Source organism: Myiozetetes cayanensis, unplaced genomic scaffold (genome assembly GCF_022539395.1).
Source record: "Myiozetetes cayanensis isolate MyiCay16 unplaced genomic scaffold, myiCay2020 scf3, whole genome shotgun sequence".
NCBI classification, from domain to species: Eukaryota; Metazoa; Chordata; class Aves; order Passeriformes; family Tyrannidae; genus Myiozetetes; species Myiozetetes cayanensis.
The window spans coordinates 33,463,726-33,483,639 of record NW_026087521.1 but is presented as its reverse complement, the minus strand read 5'-3'; the positions used below and the strand labels follow the sequence as shown (position 1 = coordinate 33,483,639).

The window sequence follows — 19,914 nt, the reverse complement described above, 5'->3', positions numbered from 1 at the left end:
TATTGCCAACTTCAACTTTAATAACTGAACCATCACTTTTTTGCCATTTCAGTAATAACTTTAAGGGGAATAAAAACTTCCCTACAAAAATAAAACTAAGCTTGTCAAAATTATAAATAGTTTAAATGTTTGTATTTAAAGACATACATTTTAATGTTTCCCTGCATTCCCCCTCCCCCTACCATTTAATCATTCTGGTACCATCATATAATGACATGAAAACAGTTTTGCAACAAAAACTTTGATAGTTCAATTTGATGCTAAAATTTTAAAAAAAAACCATAAAACTGACAAGGCATGACCATTTCTTTAAAATTAAAGCTGCTGTAATTGCCAGTGTGTAGAACAAAAAAGAGAGAAGTTAACCCCACACATGACATCTTAAAATAATTAACTGTGGACTAAGACAAAATTAAAATATAAGTTTATTTTGGTCCCCCACCCCCGTCCCCTCCACCCCAAATCAAGACTCATAGTGCATACAACACTGATTGAGGTTTTTGGCTAAAGTAAATGCAGATGTGCCTACTTAAAAGACTGATAGTTTAGTTCAAGTAAAACCAAAAAATTCACATATTTTTATACTCCACTTTTAAACTCAAACAGTGTTTAAATCTGAGCAACAAATGGTTCAATATTGACAGTGATTATGTAATAATTACGTAGCTATGGGCAGATACATAACTAGATGTTAACAGAATATCCACCGACATGCTGTAATGAAACACAAGAACATTCCCTGAACCATTATAAAGTGTCTCACTTGAAGATAATGTTACTAACTCACACATGCACTACCATGTTACATGTGAAATTAAGAAAACAAACAAGATATGCCTTATATATACTTTACCGTTAGTCCTACTCTTAATTTCTCTTAACCCTTTAAAACATTATGATTGTCTCATAAGCTTGCAAATTCTTTTTACCAAAAAAAAAAAAAATCTGTGAAGAGTTTTTAAAAAAAATCTTACTAAGGAAAGGAAACAAAGGCACAATTACATCAAATTAAGGGGAAGAACAGAAGCATCTTGGAGTTTCACACAGTATCCATTAGATGTCACTAAAGTTTTAACAATTCCTTGGGAATTTAAAACAACTTCTGCTGCTCTTCAATAGTTAGCACTCCTCCACTCCCCCACATCCCCCCCTAGTATATAACTCATTTCCTCTCTGGCATGATAATGACTAAAGTATCAGTCACTCAAATCTGCCTCATGCTTCTATTGCACACCCACTTCTTTGGTTTCTTTTGAACGTGCTTTTTTAGATAAATAACTCTGAAAGACCAACAATTATATTTACACTAAAGTAAAAAGTTTTCTTGCTACATTTTTCCTACTTTTAAATCAAGTAAATCAGCAGTCTGCAGAATTTGGTAATCAGTTTTTCAATTAAGAGTTTGAAAATTTTAAGGGAAAAAACCTTATGAATTACTAAAAGCAAGAGTTAATAAGCTCAGTCATCAACGCAGACAATAAATGTTAATTTTCTGCTGAGCTGGAAACATGAACAAGACATTTTACTTTCTTTGCCTGACTGAGCCTTTAACAAAGAAGCAGAGGAAGCTATTTTTGCCTTTCAGACATGGTAATTCAAAAATCCAGCCTAAAAATGGATTGCTGAGCCAGAGGAAAGATCTGACTTACAATAAAGACCGAATGCATCTGTAGTTGTAGCTTGTGTCTGAACACTCACTAGATGGGTATTTCTCACAGAGTTATGTGAGACATGGACCATTTTTCAGAATTCAAGTAAGCAGCTTTTTAGCTTGGCCGCACTTTTCAAACCCCCACTATGCGTTTATGGAACCAGCTTCTCCAATAATGACTTGTATGTGCAGCTCCATTTCCATTCTTACTTAGCTTTTGCTTCTCGTTCCTTCCCACTATTTCTATTATCTTTATTTCTTTTCCAGTGTAGATTTATGCAGTTAAAAACCATACACTTATTCACAATATTATAACATCCTAAAACTTTAACCTTGTAGAATTAGTATTTTAACTTCCTCTGTGTAAATACTATTTCCATTTAAAACTAGTCCTCTCCTCTGTCAGCTACTACAGTTCTCCTCCCTCAACTCTTACCTTCTTTCCAACTTTCTCTTTACCTTCTCCAGAAAGGCCACTTAAAAGCTTTCCATAAATTTCACAGTACAAACCACAAGATCTCATGTGCCTTCCATCTATAATAGTTCTCTCACAAATTATACAGTAACTATCTGAAAACAGAAAGGTAGTGCAAATCAATTTCATCTGAAAGATAGTTCTACAACTAATTATCATCCAGATGGTTTTAATTTTTTTTTTTTACCCATCAATTTGCACATCCTTACTTGTAAAGCTACCATTAAGCAAAGAAGAAAAAAAAAAAATCTTATTTCATAGCATCCTAGAAAATTGCTTACAGTTTCACAGCTTGCACCAAGGTAACTTGGAAAACTCTCTAGGAACACAGAGGATTGCAAACTGATGTACAAACATGCAGAATCCCTTACTTGCGGGTTCAAGATGCTAAGTGACCTGGCTTATGGAACTAAGTCTATAGCAAAATTCAGGTACCCTGGCATCACAAAACAGTCTTCTGAATAAAGAAAACTACTCTCTGCTGCTCTTTGTACGTTGGGTTTGGCATGCTATACTGACGTTTGGTAGCGTGCGTTTCTCCTGAGTGTCCTTTGGCCCCCTTTTAACCAGGTTTCAACACCCCACGAAGGGCTTCTTCAAGTTTGCCTCTGTAAGCTGCGTAACGGTTCTTCAGCATCTGCAGTTGGTCGTTTTCCTCTTTGTCCAGTATACGCAAGAAGTTCTGCAGTTCAGGAACACTGAAAGCTTCCCACTGGAGAGACAAAGAGAGAAAAGAATGGATGAGATGAAGAGGAAATACGCAAAATACAGTATTTTTAAACAAAACACTCAAAAAAATTTCAACCTGAAACAGCAATGGGCACTCTTCCTCGCACCTCTTAGGGAAGCTGAAAACATTTTACTCTTTTAAACATTTTTTTTTGTTCTGCAAGTAACAACAGGTCAGTCTAACCACAAATGAAATGTCTACAAAAGGCACAAAGTAAATTAACAAGAAAAAAAACCCAAAATCTGCTTCCAAGAAGTGGATTGCCTGGGCAGCACAGACCAAACTGAAACCCATCCACGAAGTTACACAAGCCCACCAAACGAACACAGGTGCTGACATACCATGACTTCTCCAGTTTCATGCTCACGTAGAACAAAACTGAGCATTTCTGTTCTGGGGCCTGCCACCAAGCGCAGGTAGAGGGGATGTTCTCTGTCTGACAGCTTGCATGTATAAACTGCAGGAGAAGGAAATCACAGTAATTATCATCTTTACTAAACACGTTTCAAACACTTTGAATGACTAACGCTAGCTAATGTTAGAAAATTTCAGAGATATGCATGGGTAGCCACAAAATTTACACATTGTACGTGTTAGTCTACATAATGGTTTTGAGCAATTGAGTTTCAGGGAGGAGCTAAGCAGGTGACTGACGGTGACAGTGCAACACTGCATTCACACAGGAATGAAATGGCCTCCAGTCAACACAATACACCATCTGAATACATGCAAGGCAGGGGGAAAAAAAAAAAAAAAAAAACAACACAAGAAAAAAATACAACACAGATCTGTTGCTATATCTAAGCATTTAAGACATCAGAGCTGCGGTAACACCATTCTGATACTTTTTTCACTTAAAATCTCACACACAAAGTCTAAAAGACAACTGCGCCTGCCTGACATGGTTGGTGTGACTGACAGCCAGAAACATCTGAACTCCTGAAACTGCTCTCAATGTCCATGGAAGAAGGTGGATTCTAAGTGCAAGAAAACAATGTTGGCAAAACACACCTTTCCCTAAAAACACCTATTCCATCTTCTTGTCTTTCCAATCACAACATACAGCAAACCCCTAAGAGCAGCCAGTGAACTGTGAGAGCCATGTGCACTAACTAACACACATGAACACGTGTCCATGATGCTCAGCACCTCGAGAACTGTCTGCCTGTGCAAGGACCTCAGGCTACTCAGACACCAGGGTTTCTGTTTTTAAAAATCTGTCCTGTAATTTAATCTCACAACTCTGCAGTGTATCAAGCTAGCTGAAATTTAGAGCCTTATTATAATGGGGCATAAAATAAAATGGACTTTCAGGCACAGGAGATCTGTGTAAATGTTTTAACAGGTGACTTTGTCTCTTTGGGAATTGTCCTGAAACATCCCCAAATCATTTACTCTCTTACACATAGTACTTTTCGTAGGAAAAGAAGAGAGTAAGACTGTCACCTCCATTTATCTGAGTCCTTCCACCTGGCTTATTTCAAGTATTACTATAGCACAACTCCCTCCCCAAGCCCCTCCACTACTGAAATGCCACAAGCTTGGCTTATACCTTGATCTTCCTTGTGACAGCGTTTATAAAGTGCAAACTTCGCAGGGTTGTCAGCCACAAAGAACTTTTTGAGCAAGGCCTCGATAACTTCGCGCACAGTGTTGGTGCTGCTGATGTGCAGGGTATTCACGCAGCCGTCCGGCAAGTAAAAAGCAGTTTCATTATTGCTGTGAGCACACCTCCCCCGGCTCTGGGAAGACTGCACAGTGATTGGTCTGCATAGTTCCATCTGGACTTTGATGAAGCCAGTGTAAATCCCGTTTGCGTTCTGCAGCAGGAGGAAAGTACTCGACTGTTAAAATCAGCAGTGACCAACTGAGACGTAACAGTGGAGCAGGCACATTAAAAACTCATAGTGAAGAGAATTTAAAAGCCACTTCAGTACATGACGTCTCACAGGAATAGTATTGTTTCAGTAATTCAGTTATTCTTTCTGGTTTATCTGCTGAATATTAATTTTGATTACTGAATATTAATTTTTTCTCATTAATAGCTGTTGAATTCTAATAATATTAGGACCTCATCAAGCAAAAGGTTATGACAAATTAGTGGTAAGTTTTCACATTAGGAGAGAACTATGAAGTGAAAAAGACCATTAAACCGATCTTTAACAGATTTTGTGCAGAAATACAGAAATTAGCTCCCACGTGTTAGCTGTGCTTGTCAACTTTAAGGCTTTTAAATGCTCAAATCCTGTTGCAATTAAAAAAAAAAACCCAGAATAAATACCAATCTATCAACACGTGAAATCATTTATTCTAGTTGCTTCTGAAAGACAAAACTGATCAAACCTTAATGAGCCAGAAAGCTTTGGACAATCTGGTTTTAAGCATAAGTCCTGATCCACATGGAAGCACATAACAAAAATTTTTTTAGTATAAAGTCATACTTATATGGTTAGGATATAGTGGAGTTTCCAAATTTCCGTATACACCCACAGGAATACGGACAGTGTAACAACTGAGTAGAAGCTTGCTAGGCAGAGAGATGTGAGTTTTATTAGTATGGTCTTCAGAAGGCTGGACTGAGTATTTGACCTGGTTCACAATCCTTGGAAATGAGGAGTCTTATGTATTCTAGTCCATATTGTCTGTGTCCTGGGGGCACGGGGAAAGTCTCCTCGTGCTGAAAACCTATATGACTACTCAGATAATTAAGTCTCCTGTAATAAATAATGCATATATCAACTTTCCTCATTGGTTGAGCATCTTGATCAGAGATACCTGACAAAAATTTATCTACACAAACAAGATAACTATATCTTTATTTTTACCATCTGAGCATTTTCATCTAACAAATTTACTTCTTAGTGTCAGTTGACAGTTTACCTTAAACACATTTCAAATTACATCAATCTGTTTTTACTACAATTTGTTTTGATCCGTATAAGAGTTACATGAATAAGAACATTTCGTACGTGAGATTTAACTTCCAGAATCTAAGGGAATGTTTCTTACAAAATCATTGAAACAAACACAGTTTGATATGTAAGATGCTGAGAATAAAATTATTCACAGTGTGCTACAAAGTTACAGCTCAATTGCTCCTATTAAAAGGAACAGGAATTCTATGCAAAACTCACCAAGGTCATCTTTAATTTATCAGTGACAGATGAATTATAGCTTTGTATCTTCTCTTTAACTTCTTCTTTACTGAGATAAGCATGAGGTTCCCTCTCCTTCTCAACATCCTTCAAAAACAAAAGAGGCAGCAGTTTTAGAACACAAATTAAAACCAATTATTTTATGATTTCAGATATGAACATTCTTAGTCCAAATGGTAATTATTCCAGAGGCTCAAGAGTAATTAGCTGTACAGCAACATAAAGGATTAACATGTTAAGCAAATCAAACAGAACACTTGGACTGAAGGGAGATAGTTTAATCAATCCGCCCAAAAGAGACTTGTGCCCTTTTCTTGCCACCTGTTTTCATTCAAATATTAGCAGCAGTATACAGAACAGCTCAGCTCATTTTATGGCTTGATTTTTTCATGTCAGTGCCATGCCACACTGTTAAGAACACTGCCACAATATTCATGAAATATTAGTTGGGGCACAAATAGGTATTTCTGAACAAATGAAGAGTACATATGAAAACAGCAGCATGTTTATTAAATAAGTAACACCAACAATCCCAGTACGTGGCAACACCACCACAGCATCCCTGAATTCCAAGGCGACAGACAGCATGTTACATCACTGCCTGCTACGTGAACCATCACAAGTAACTCTCCAGATATAGAATGTTACACCAATTTCATGGTTTTTTCCATGGAGAGAAGGCCTATTGAGATTCTTCAACTGCTGCTTTTATGAAGTTGCTACGGATTTTACTTGCAGCATTAAAACAAATCCCTAGAACTGGATTTTTTCCAAACAAACATTTGTTCCCAATCCATACTCCTGCAGCAAACCAGTGTTATAAATACACTCCGGTTCCTACCACTGGCACAAATGCCATATATAGTATGAAAGAGTTTCAGTTCTTAGCTTTAATGACTTAAAGCTTCACTTAGAAAAGGAGAAGCTTTGAAGAACTTTTACGCTTTCGAAAGAACATCTGAACATTCATTCACTCTGTAGACAAACCACTGAGTCACAGTGTTCCATCTGTCCTCACAAGCACATCCCAGCAGAGCTTATCCTGACAAAGGATTTCCCTGACTTCAGTGGCCAGTCTTGGATCACAGTCTATTGGACACCACTCGACACACGCCTTTGCAGGCACTTCAGTCTGCCACCACCACCTCAAAGATGAGCACGTCTGCTGTGGCACTGGAAGTTTCCATTTACCAGAAAGAATCCGCAGAACTTTTTATGTCTCCCAATTTAAAACCAGCTACTTTTAGCTCTTTTGGGTTTAGTTTTGCTTTTCCTATATGGCATTTCACTAAATGACATGCTGGAGCAGAATTTTTTCCCATAGCTATAAAAAGAAAGGTGTGGTCTGAATGGGGAACTGCATGTCAGAAACCCTGAATTCTGATCTGGGCTCAGATACTAATTTCCTGCATAACACAGAGAACATGCCTTTATTTCACAGATAAAGAAACTGAGTCAAAAATGAACACCAGTGAAATACAACTCTCCTATTAGTTCCTTAAGCACAACTCTAAGATTATGTAGCATCTTGCACGGTTGCCAGACCCCACCTAATATATTACAAATACCAGATTACTGAACATATTCAGAATTCAAATCTTTATTCTTGGTAATCTTTATTCTTGGTAGAGAAATGAAGCCTTCTTGTCCATGTAGTTTTCACCTTCCCCCTCCCCAAAACTGCCATAATGAGCACAGACACAGCTTCATCTGAACTGCTCACTTCATCTCTCCAAAGGCTATTACAGCTTTGTAGTATTTTATTCGGGGGAAGCAAAGCAGCCACAGAAGAAAAAAAAAAAAGTGGATACTAAAGGGACAGGAAACAGTCTGCAGGCCTCTGGCATTGGCCATCTATATGATGCATTTCAAGAAACAAACTTGGAACCTTCCTAGTTTGTGTAACTGGAGACAAAGCCCTTCACATGGATACCAGCCAAGACTCACCCCTCAGAGACAAGCATCCTTGTGGAGTTCATCCCTCTCCAATCTGTTAATACTACTGATATCGAACTTCCAATAATGGACATCTCCGTTTTAATATTATTAATTCTGATAATATTTATTATTATTATGAATGTTCAAGCAGGTACCTACCCTGCAGGAGCCGACTGTCACCATGCTTACTGAAGTCATCCACAACATCCACTATCATCAAGCAAAAACACTAACCAGGAAAGGGGAGGAAACTCACCTTTCCTGTGTTCAAACCTCAAACTTTGTATAAGAAGAAATAATGAACAAACCACTTCACATTAATTTCTGTGCACCTGGAAGTTTAATTTCACAAAAAGGACTTATTATTAACTTAGATGACAAAAAGAATCTATTGCCTTTAACGGCAATGGCACAGGGTAAGTTCACGAGGCTGGCAGCTGGGAAACAACCTGTATGCATTATTAAAGCAAACAAACACCAAACAGAAACAATCAAGACCCCCTCACCTTAGTAAGTGAGTGAATTAGTAAGTATGAATAGACAGCAAGAAACTTCCTCCTGTTTTCATACGAGAGAGTTTTCATGTACATTTCTGTTCTCCCAAGATGACATATTTTTCTAACAGAGTGACAGAAATTTGGTCTGGTTGGAAAACACCCAAGCCCATGAGATCGCTCTAGTCCTGGGGCTTGCCATGGAACCAGCCATGATGAGCAAAACCCAAGCAGAGCACCCAAGCAAGATGATTTCCAACAGACTGGCTCTGGAGATGCCTTGCAGTCAGCCTTGTCAGGTGTGGCCCTGCCTATGGGTCGCGGGGCATCACTGGGGCAGCCGTCATTCCCTCAGCTGAGTTAGGCATGATTCCGTACTTGAACATACCACAGGAATTTCCGCCTTCTTGCAGTGGCACTAGAGGCTGGGCAATTTTGGCAAAGCTTAATTAAGCACACGGAAAACACGCCTCTGCTCTATGCCAAAACTGAGATTACCTCCTTCTGTAGCTATAATTCATTTTCTAAAAAACCAAAGCCTGTGCCTCAACTGATTTTAACAGCATGTAGATTATGGAAACATATGAACTGAATACAAAGAAGGACTACAGGGATTAAAACAAATGAATAGACCCAAAATCATTCAAGAAAAATACTATACCTAATAGGCAGAAACAGTGTTTACCTCAATCATCATTTTCATCCTAGTCCACCATCTCTGACCATCAAGACCACTGACAGCAAACAGTGAAGCCATGTGTCCCAGGAGAGGAAACAGCTTGATGGCCACTGGAAACCTAAGCCTGCGATCTCCATTAATTAATCTGGAGATATCCTCCTGCTCCCAAACAAAAGCTCAAAATACTCCAACTGCTCACACTTCAGGGCACATAACTTCAACCAAGCAAACAAAAACTCCTCACAAACTCCTCCCTAGCTAGACACCAGCACTTACAGAAAAATCACACTGCTGTCGCACAGTTTACTGTCCCACATGACTGCTGTCAAGTGAAAGCCAACAAAAGAACACCTCACTACGTTTATTTTGATCAAGAAAGACTCAGCCCACTATGATTCACTGGGTCAGCTGCTCTCAGTGGGTATTATTAAGCAGAACATGCAGATTTGAAGCACTTGTATATTCTAATTTTCCCAGTTATACTTAACCAACATGCAAAGAGACGCCAACAAGATGTTATACAGGTTTTTTTTCCTGTGACTTTCCTGGAGCTGAATTGCTCTCAGTATACACTGGCACTTAAATTTTGACATACAGCTTTGTCTAGCCATGTTAGAAGTTAAAATATGCAAGTCTTCTTCCACCAGCATACTTAGGTAGGTGGAGAAAGACTTGGCAAACTCATTTTCCATAGGAAATAACAGGTCCTTCATAACAGGACCCACTAAAAGTCATCCTCTGCTAATCTACTTCTGTCTAACAGATTAAATTCCACTTTGTTATCCCAGCAGGTAAATGTGTTACTCATGAAGACTTTGAGTCATCCAATACAACAGCAGAGTAACAGCAGTAATTAATTAATCTCTACCATGCTTTACAATGTGCTTTTAACACCTGGCTCTTGAAATGGCCACCAAGTGGTTGAAGCCACACCTGCTCAGGGTGGGACTACAGGGAATGCCATTACTCGCTCCAAAGTCAGCTGTTTTAAACAAAGGAGCCCGGACATTTTGGGAGTGAGATTTGGCACAGCCCTGGCACAGCTTCTTGAAGTCAGCTGCACTGCTGAGGTGCGAGGGGAGCGCGATTCATCTCTAGGCGGACTCAGATGCAGCTGATTCATCTCCAGCTCCCTACGAAACGCCCAGCACCCACACAGGCCTCATAGTGCCTGTATACTGGGAACCGTGAAATGCCTTTCTTTAAAAGGTAGGTCTGGTGATGAGTTTCCTAACCACAGATCCTTGCATATGTCACAGCAGCAGAGTGAAGTATAAGCACAACCAGCCGAGCAGTTCACACTGTGAATTGTCAGCCAAGACCTAGACATTGCTGGGCTTAACAACAACCCTTCCGGGTGCTGGTGTTTAAACAATGAACTTGCTCTATAAAACAATGCACAAACTTTTCAATGCTATTTTTGTAAAAATGAAATAAAATATATAGAACTGAAGCTGAGTTAAGTGTGACTCTTTCATCACTTTGACAAATTGTATTCTCAGTAATGTCTGCAATGTTTCCCTGTCTCTACTAGGCCCAAGTAAGTGTTTTCCCCATCAGAACTCCTGGTCTCCTTCCATTTCCCTGCTCCTCATGTGATCTGCTACTTCCTCTGCCCAGCACAAATATGGAAGATAAAAGCTCATCTCAAGGAGATAGTTAAATACATTAGAATCCATACAGATGAGGTTCAAAACACTAATTCTAGTCCAAGCCACTAACTTTTACGAAAATCATGCTGTCCTCCCCAGCACTTACAGTGCACACCACTGGAAGCCATTTGTATAAAAGCCACTTCTCAGGTCAACCAAAGCAGCATTTATTCTCAAACGAAATTCCTCAGCAACAGCTGCCAGTAAGAGGGAAATGAGGCAAGTGCTTTCATTTTCCCAAGGGGAATAGCTGGTCTTTCATTAGAGTTCATGATGCAATGCCTCTTCACAGTTGAGCTTCCTCTTAACAAAAAGGGCAGAAAATGTTTTTTTCTTTATCGCCTCCACCCCCCATGCTCATCTCATTTATTGTAGCGCAGATGTTTAGAGAAGCAGCACTCTCTTTCAAACATTTACACTCAGTGCAAAGCCCTAGCTGAGACTAGCTCAGCATGAATCCTCAAGAAACACAACTAAAACTGCACAAATTACAATTAAAGTGAAGTGAAAATCAACTTGTGGTCCCGAAAAAGAAGAATCGCATCACATCAGGGACTGTATTAAAAAGGCCAAGTCTCATGGTTGCTGCCAAACCCTATTCTTTCATGCAGTAAGAAACTGCTAACAAACTCAACAGCTAGCAATCTGCTATGGGATGAGGCTGAGAAAAGTTCCACAAAGAAACTCCAAAGCCATGAAGCCCATTTCCTCAGGGTCCTTGAGTTGAGTCAGATGCAAGGCTTCCCAAGCTGCTACTGCAGTATTCCATTTATAGAGGGATACAAGAAAGTCTCTCTTTTCTATCCAACATTTTATTTTCACAAAACTTCAAGAAATTGGTATTTATTGAGGAATGGAGAACCAAGCTCCTCCTAATATACTCTTAGTATTTCAGCTTGAAAGAAAAAGAAAATTATAATGGATGAAAAGTTAAAACTCACCAGGAACACATATAAAGTATTTTTATAAGAGATCTCACAGGTCTTTGGTTCTTCAGAACTCAAGTCAACTTTGAAGACATATCAGAGTTCCTATCTCCAGCTTACACATTTATCCCACATATACAGAGACCATGATTCAGTCAGATGAATGAAGGTGCCCTGATCTTGCTATAAATTGTGGCCAGGAATGATTTTTGAAATACAGCACTGAGGGTTTGACAAATGAGAAATGCAGCCTAATATACGCTTAAAAAGTCTTGTTTAGCCATAAAAATTTCAGCTAGTGCATCCTATTTATATCATGTTTGTATTAGAGAAGGGATTTAACTAATGGTGCTATCATACAACAAAGAAAGCCCAACAAAGAACACAGGAAGGAAAATAGAGAAAGGGAATTCTGATATCAGCTGTTGCTCCTTCTACAAGCAAGAACATTCTCTTTCCTACAGCCTGCCAGCACTCCCACAAGAAAGAAAGAAATTGAAACCTTGCAATTAAACTATTTTGAAACAAACATCTTGCTTCTCCCTCATCCTAACTCTTCTGAGAGCAGAGCAGCTTTGCCAGTGACAGCAATCTCTCCTTCCACCCTGGGGCAAGCCTGCACTTGGGATATGTGCTCTTCCTTCACCTGGAACCCAGGTAGAGACACTGGTCACATCCGTCCACAAACAGCCAATCGGAGACACCAGTAGCCAGAAAGGTATGGAGAAGACCAAATGGGGGCAGGGTAGCCAGGGAGAAGCATTAACATCCAAACAGCTCCAAGCATTGCACCTTAGCATGTCTGCATCCTCCTGAATGGGGTGAGGTTGCTCTCTAGGTCAGGGCAAGGGGAATTTTTCTAACATTATGGATGTGGGCAGAATAAACTCTGTATCTTCTTGTAATACCTTTTGCTTTCTGCACTCAGTAAGATCCAGTTCCCACAGTGGCACAAAGGGCAAGGAAGCAGTCTCTTTTTTAGAAAAACATTTTGTTTTTCTAAGCAGGTTTGGCTGACCTGAGTCTTAAACAATTATCCTGACAGTCAGAGAGAGTTCAAGAATAGACTGCACCATGTCCTCCTGAGGGAGGAAGAGAAGTGGCACCCTCCCAGGTGAGGGGTATGGTACATACACTCTGATATTCTGCCTTCAACAGCAACAAAAACAAAGGCTATTTCGAGCAGGCACGTGAGCCTTTTCTGCAGCCTCTCTTCTGGCATCCACAAGTGTTGTAGCAGGAATTCAGAGGGCACCTCCCTTCCGAGTCTGTTTAGTGTCCATTTATGGGCCTGATGCCTATGCATGCACAGAAACCCTTTTTGAACCTGCCAACACTGCCTGTCTCTACATTTCCTGTGGCAGCAAGTTCCAGACATTCATGGCTGCAGTGTGAAGAAGTACTGCCATCTGCTTTAAGCTGATCTTCTACTAAGACAGATAACTTCTCTTAAACACACTGAGTGCCCTTAATCCTAATATGGCAGGACCTCGTGAACCCGAGTTTCCCATTCAGCTTACAACATTACCTTTGTGATTTGGTAAACCACAGTCACACACACTTCCTTTTTTTCTTCTCCAAAGTGAGGAGCTTTGAACTCCTTAATCTGTACCAAGGTAGTTGTTCCATCCTCTCAATCATTTTACAGATGGATGACTAACTGCAGTAAGCTCTTCTTGGGATGTGGGGACCAGAGCTGCATCAGAACTTATAAGTACACCAAAGTTTAGGTGCTCTTTTTTACACATCTTGTATGCTACAGGTCTATGAAAAACCTTTACCTTTATCTGTGACGCAATGTGAAAGGTCTCCCTTCCAATGCTCTTCCATAGTGGTTAAAGAAATCCCCATGCAACTACCACAGCTTATAATTTTATCATAATTTTACAAGGTACAGGCATTACAGGTAATAAGTTACTTTCAGATTATTTTCAGTTCTTCCAAGTACCACCACACCCCGCAGCTAGGTATGCTAATGAAAGCACTGAATGACAAAGTAAAGCATTATGGCTCCAGGCTGACTCCCCTGATGTAAACACTCAGATGTTTACATGGTGAATATTTTTAAGCAGCAGAGAAACATTAAGAACTGTGACTTCCCTTTATTCATTTTAAGAAATTATTTTCCTTCAAACAGAGGCAATACAAACACAGTTCATATTCAGGCACTGTGAAAGGAAGGCTAGAAAAAGGAAACTATTTGATAGTGACATTAACATTGCTGTTTAAATGCCATTTAAGTTTATCCTGACCTCACCTCTGAAAACCCCTAGTTACAAACCCTATCATACCCTACGTGGGTAGTTTAACTATTGGTATGCAACCCAGTTCAAAAAAATGGTCATCTGTTTAAAGTGAAAACCAACTATACAAATAATAGTAACTGAGCCTTAGTATTACATTTTGCCTGCAAAGACACTACAGATTTTACACATATCTGTACATTTTTCCCCCTCCATATTATGACATATTTTTAAAGAAATATATTGCATGATTTAAAAAACATTCAACAGCTGTTTCAATTTTGCACATTTCAGTAAAACTAGATATAAGAAAAATCACAAACAGCATAACTCCTTCAGCTCTCCACAAAGTGTGAGTTTTATCTGCTGGCTACTTTAGTACATAAGGGATTTAACGAACTAAAATGGATTACCAGCCTCTGTGACCTGTACAACAAAACCAAGCTTTTAACAGTTAGGAAACCAGTTTATACAAGGTACTGTATTGAAAACTAATTAGTATATCTTGAAGGTAAAGTATGGCCTGGAACCCAGGCTATTAATACAAGTCATGATCAAACACTGAAGTGGTATTAGGGCTCTGGGTTATTACGCCACAGTATTTGCATGTGACCCTGCAATGCAAGAATCCAACATGCTCCATCCAACAGTCCAGTAACAGACTCCTTTCTTAATTAGGATGAACATGGTAATTTTTTTCTTTTTACAGGTAAAAAAGAACAGGATAAACAAATTGAGAAGTCAAGAATTAGCAAAGGTTTTATTTTTGTACAGGTTAAAAAACCACCACAGATACATAAACAAGCATTAACCAAGTCTGCAGCATAAGAGAACTTCAGTGCAAAAGACACTTCAGGCACAGGTCCCAGCTTACCCAAACACTGTGCTAGCCTGGTGCCATGTGTCAGCAGACAGTTTACACCATTAACATCTTCAGTGCTGATCTGAGCATGCTGCTCCCTCCTCATCAACTCACGACTGCTGTACCAGGGCAGACAATTCTGTAGTAGTGAATCACTTAAGAATTACAGGACAATTGTTACACTCAGACATTATTTTTTTTTTAATGGCATCAATAAGAGTGGGGTGATACCAGTCCTAGTTAGATCAGTGCTGGCAGGAAACAGTGGAGAGAGAAGAACAAAGTAGGAGGTCACAACCGGTAGGCATTCAAGGGAGGTGTGAACAGAAGACTTCAGAACATGGTTAATGAATATCCCACTGGAAAAGCTGGATAAACAAACTCTCCTTCTGAGGAAAGGTCAGGAGACCAGCAATTAGGCTGCACTGGAGAACAGGGCTTGCTTGCTTATAACCTGATGCTATGGCCCAACTCCAAACACAAGTTATTTTGCCATCCTGGAGAATAGCCACCAGGAAACCAGAGAAGGGGAGAAAAGAGATTACATGCTTTGTTCTTAAGCAGCAAATGGGTGTTGACTTTATAACAAAAAGTTCAAAAGTCGTTCTTTTTTCCTTTCCAAACAGCTATTTCCCTGCTTTTATGGGCAGGATGTTACAGGCACAAGGAAGCGCTGCCTACTCCACCTTTCCTCAAGCCTGACTTCTGCTTCAGGAAATGTAATTACGAAGCTCATGAAGGTATGAGATCTGTTAGAGCTGATACTCATTTCAGGTGGAAGCAGAAGAGAGTCTGGTAGAATTTCTCATTAAAAAAACCTATCCTTGTTAATGTTAAGGAGAATAAAGATAAATACCCTCCGAGACAACACTCTCATAAGACAGGACACATTAAAAAGGATGGACCACCTTATGGGCAAGCATCAGCTAAGCAATCAAAATTTTCTCAAACGAACAACAAATTCTGCAAAGCAAACTCACAAACTGATTTTTAATAAAAGTACCTGAAATACTTTGTTAACATTTTCTGTACTTTAGTGGAAAATAAGCACCCGTGATTTTAGAGGATAAAATAAAGCAAGTAACCTGATTTCAACTCTATTTTGTCAGGGGATCAAAATTAAAGGTTTTTTTAAAACCCACACAAACCATCACCCAACTGGAAACACTGCATTTGCCTATACCTATTAAATTAAACTTAAGTTACTAAATTATACCACTATCTTATTTTATTAGAAGCTTATCAATCTTAGGAGCCATTCTTAGCTTACAAATATACACATGCATCCTTAAAATTATATAGTCAAGGGGAGTCTTTTCAAGAGCTGGAAAAATTAGGAACATATCTGGAACTTCTGATGCACACAAAAGCATTAGTCCTGTAAACAGATCGCAGTCAGTTCACATCCACTCTTCCACTGAGCACATATAATATACATGCACTAACAAGACCTTTCTAACTGCGGACTTCCCACATGTGAAGGGCCTCAGCTTTACACACCTCTACCAAACACGTAATGAATTAAAGTTTTGGGTTTTTATTTCTGTTCCAAACCTGTACAAGCAATTTAGCCAGCACACTGAAATTCAGCCAAATTTCTATCAGTAGCTCCTTTGTATAACGTGATACCAAAAACTTTTCAAATTAACAAATGCTACAGGTTCATGTAAGAAGTTATCCTGTAATGCCTGATTGCACAGCAACCAGGAGCAGTAGAGGAACACGCTGCTCTTTCCTAAGCAGCATCCATGCATCAGTATATTGTAACACAAGAAGCAGACCTGGACACACAGACAACAGAACAGTGCAGAGAAACCATTCAGTTTTCTGGGTTTTAAAAGGCATTAATTTAGCAGCCAAACAATCCCTTCTGTCCCACATTATGAATGTTGAAAGTTACAGCAGCATAGTAGTGTCACCTTTGCACATAAACTACAAGGCACGCCTGAGCCTAAGAACGTTCTCTCAAGATAGCAGAGCCTGGCCCTTGATTATCAGGACCATTCAGCAGTAAGTCCCAATGAAATCAGTAGAATTATTCATGCAGGCACTTATTAAGTAGTACATTTTAATGAAAATCGGTGTAGTTACTTACATAGGCTAAGGTGACACACACTGATGCCCACATATGCACATCCACGCACAAAAGATACGTTTTCAGCAAAAATAGCATCGCAACATCAAAGTGTGGAAACACAGGACTCTAAAGGAAGCTTACTACTGCTTTTAATCAAATGGTTTTTATTACACAAAGTGGGAGGAAGCCAGCCACAGCTTTTCAGCATTTCAGAAAAAGAGCACAGGCAATCTAAACAAGCAAACTACAAAGGATGCAAGTGATCCTAAGAAAAGATAATGCTGTGAGGTGTACAACTTGAGGTGCCACCACACCTCCTAGTTTTGCTTTAGTGAGTTGTATTTTGTTTGCAATTTCTCAATGTAGTAAATCTTACTAATTTACCTTATTGAAAAATTAACAAGATGTTCAAACACCTTATGGGCTTAACCAGACCAGAAAATACCACATTCCTATTGAGTCATAATAAGCTTAGTGCTATACTCAGGAAAGACACTGATCAAAAGTGCTCTCCCCTCTTTGTACTCCTAAGCAGTTTTACATGGCCACAAAATTATACTAGAAATGAAGCACAGCTGCTCCCAGGCAGCCTCCCACACAGGTGGTTCAGGTCACACAGCCCATACACAGGAAAGCCAAGGAGCCTGCTCTGAGATGAGACTTTCCAAAGCACCCTCTGCATCTGGCAGGGGGGCAGGCACTGCATAGACCTTGCACCATGCTCTCCTCCTGCCACCAGCGTCCCAGCTCCATGCCCCAAACTGCAAAGAATGAAACCGGGCAAGAAATACCTATTTTTTCCAACAGAATTTAACCCCACTGAGCTGCCTTCCTTTCCTGCATGGTATATCTCAGGAGACCATCAGCCACCACTATCTGCTTTTCCTGCCCACACCGGACACCTGAGCCCAACCTAATTTCAAAGTGCTTTGAAATGAATTCATGTGCACCTAAACAGGCAGGTGTGATCCTGCCAGGGGGTCATGCTCTTGTTTTAGCTAATTCAGGTGTTGTCAATAAAATGGGTTAACAGAACAATTTTCACCTCAGAAGCAGATTCTTTTCTGTATGTTAATAATTATATATTATGTATAATTAGATGACAGATGACCGACTGACTGCTCTACCTGGTGACACTCTCAAAGGTAGTGGGTGGAGAGAGGGTCCCCCCTGGAAGGCACTGGCATACGAGCCCCTTGCGGCATCTTGCCCATGAACTGGGGGAAAATATGCTCCTGTGTATTTATTAGGACTGCTCTCATAACCTGCACTCCTACTCCCTCTGCGATCTCTTTGCGAACTACTACTGGTTAAGAGAACAATTTGCCAGCACAACTGGAGATTCCTGGGAATATTCTGCAAATCAGCTGTAAACAGTAGGCTTAGAAAACCCTTTCTAAACATTACACAGAACAAGGAAACATTATCCCTGCACTCATAACCTCAGCACTCTAGCGTTTCAGTTTACAGTGAGCCCCATATATCTGTTTAACAGGACGTTTTGAAATACCAAGTTATCAGGAATGCTGGCAACAGAACACTGATCTTCACATTAACTTCTCTAACATTACAAGATCTTCCAGATCTGACTGCTTCAGTTCAGAAAGAGTACTCCCACTGCAAGGGCTACTGCCACCCTCCACCACAACAGCTGTTTGCAGAACATGATTTCTCTCTGCCTCCAAACCCTCACTTGATATTTGCTGTCATGATCCAAGCTGTTTAAGTGACTGCATAGTTCTGAAGTAAAAAAAAAGCACTGAACAAATGCAGATTATAAACTAAGAATTAACATAAGAAAGGGGAGCCAAAAGAGCACAGCAATGCTCAATTAGATTTATAAATAACAATGCGACTCTCCCCACATCCATGACTTAGAAACTCCCAATCTCCAGCTTGCTTATTAAAAACAAGAGCCATCAAAATGCTGCCAAGGGACACCTGGCCCCTTAAGAGGCCTCCCATTTACTGTCTCTGCAGCTGGATAATGGGAAAAGTCAGTATTTTTCACTCCAGCACTCAAACTAGCAATGAAGATCCAGTTCAGATTTTGCCAGGAATCTACATGCAGTTTTAAAATGAGGTTTAATCTAAGAGACTTTAATTGTGTGCGCACTGAAAGTGAAGTGCTGAGCAAGTGCTGGCTATAAGTATTCCTGTGAACTTGAACACAACAAAGTAATGAATTTAAGTACATTTAGTCAGAAAAAAGGCTAGGGAAAGGTACTGTAAATGCTTTCAGAAGACAAATACAGCACACATCTAGGTGTCAAATTTGCAACAATAACTTGCAAACAGATTATTTAAAAAAAAACACAAACCATTACCTATGAACATGAGCGTATATTGACTGAAACTGCAGCAGATGGCAACAGCTATTTTTTAGTTCATCACAACTGCAGCAAATGCTAAAAAGGCTGAGCCAAGGTTCACAATATTACATATGAAGAATACATTTATCCCCCTCTCAAAACTCCAGCCAGAACTGCTCCACTGCAGCAGAGGAATAAGCTACAGGGAAACAGTGGGTTAGTCCACAATAGAAATTCATCTGATTGTCCCTGAAGCAGTTGTGACTGCAAAGGGAAAGCTATGGAGTCCAGGAGGATGACAGGGAACCAGCGGGGAAAGCTAGCATGGGTACAGCAAGCCAGGACCATGGGCTGAAGGAGATGCTTTCAGCACTGTTTCAGAATTGTTGCTCAATTCAAGGACCACCTACTCTTCAAATAAAGGCATCTATGCTTTTGAGCAGCATCCTGAGACTTTTTCTCACCAATAATTAAACAGAATCATAGAATAAACTAATTCATTTATAGTTAACCATCAGTATATTATTCTCCACACTCCACATAGCACGATTTTCCTCACACACTTGCAAACATGAGCATTTTTAGGTGTTCTGTGACAATATTTTCATCAAGCAACTGTAACTGTGAGGCTGGGTCTGCAAGACCTCTTGCTGCAGAAACTGGAACAAGCTCAACAAAGGAGGTAGAAACAGCAGAAGGAACCTTGCAACTGAATTTGTC

The 19,914-nt window shown here is 39.7% G+C and overlaps 1 protein-coding gene across 4 annotated transcripts in view; it reads right to left on the bottom strand.

Moving 5' to 3' along the window:
* Window positions 1-19,914, bottom strand: part of RASSF3 (Ras association domain family member 3) — a 105,062-nt gene continuing 85,148 nt past the window's right edge. For 3 of the 4 annotated variants that reach the window (XM_050325366.1, XM_050325364.1, XM_050325363.1), the window contains 4 exons: window positions 5,991-6,098; window positions 4,409-4,676; window positions 3,198-3,313; window positions 1-2,838 (listed from right to left, as the gene is read on the bottom strand). In XM_050325366.1, the coding sequence (XP_050181323.1) occupies window positions 2,689-2,838; window positions 3,198-3,313; window positions 4,409-4,676; window positions 5,991-6,098 (642 nt within the window). In that variant the 3' untranslated portion in view covers window positions 1-2,688. Of the gene's footprint in view, window positions 2,839-3,197; window positions 3,314-4,408; window positions 4,677-5,990; window positions 6,099-16,900; window positions 16,982-19,914 lie in introns of those variants that run through there. The other variant, XM_050325365.1, reaches the window with a different exon arrangement.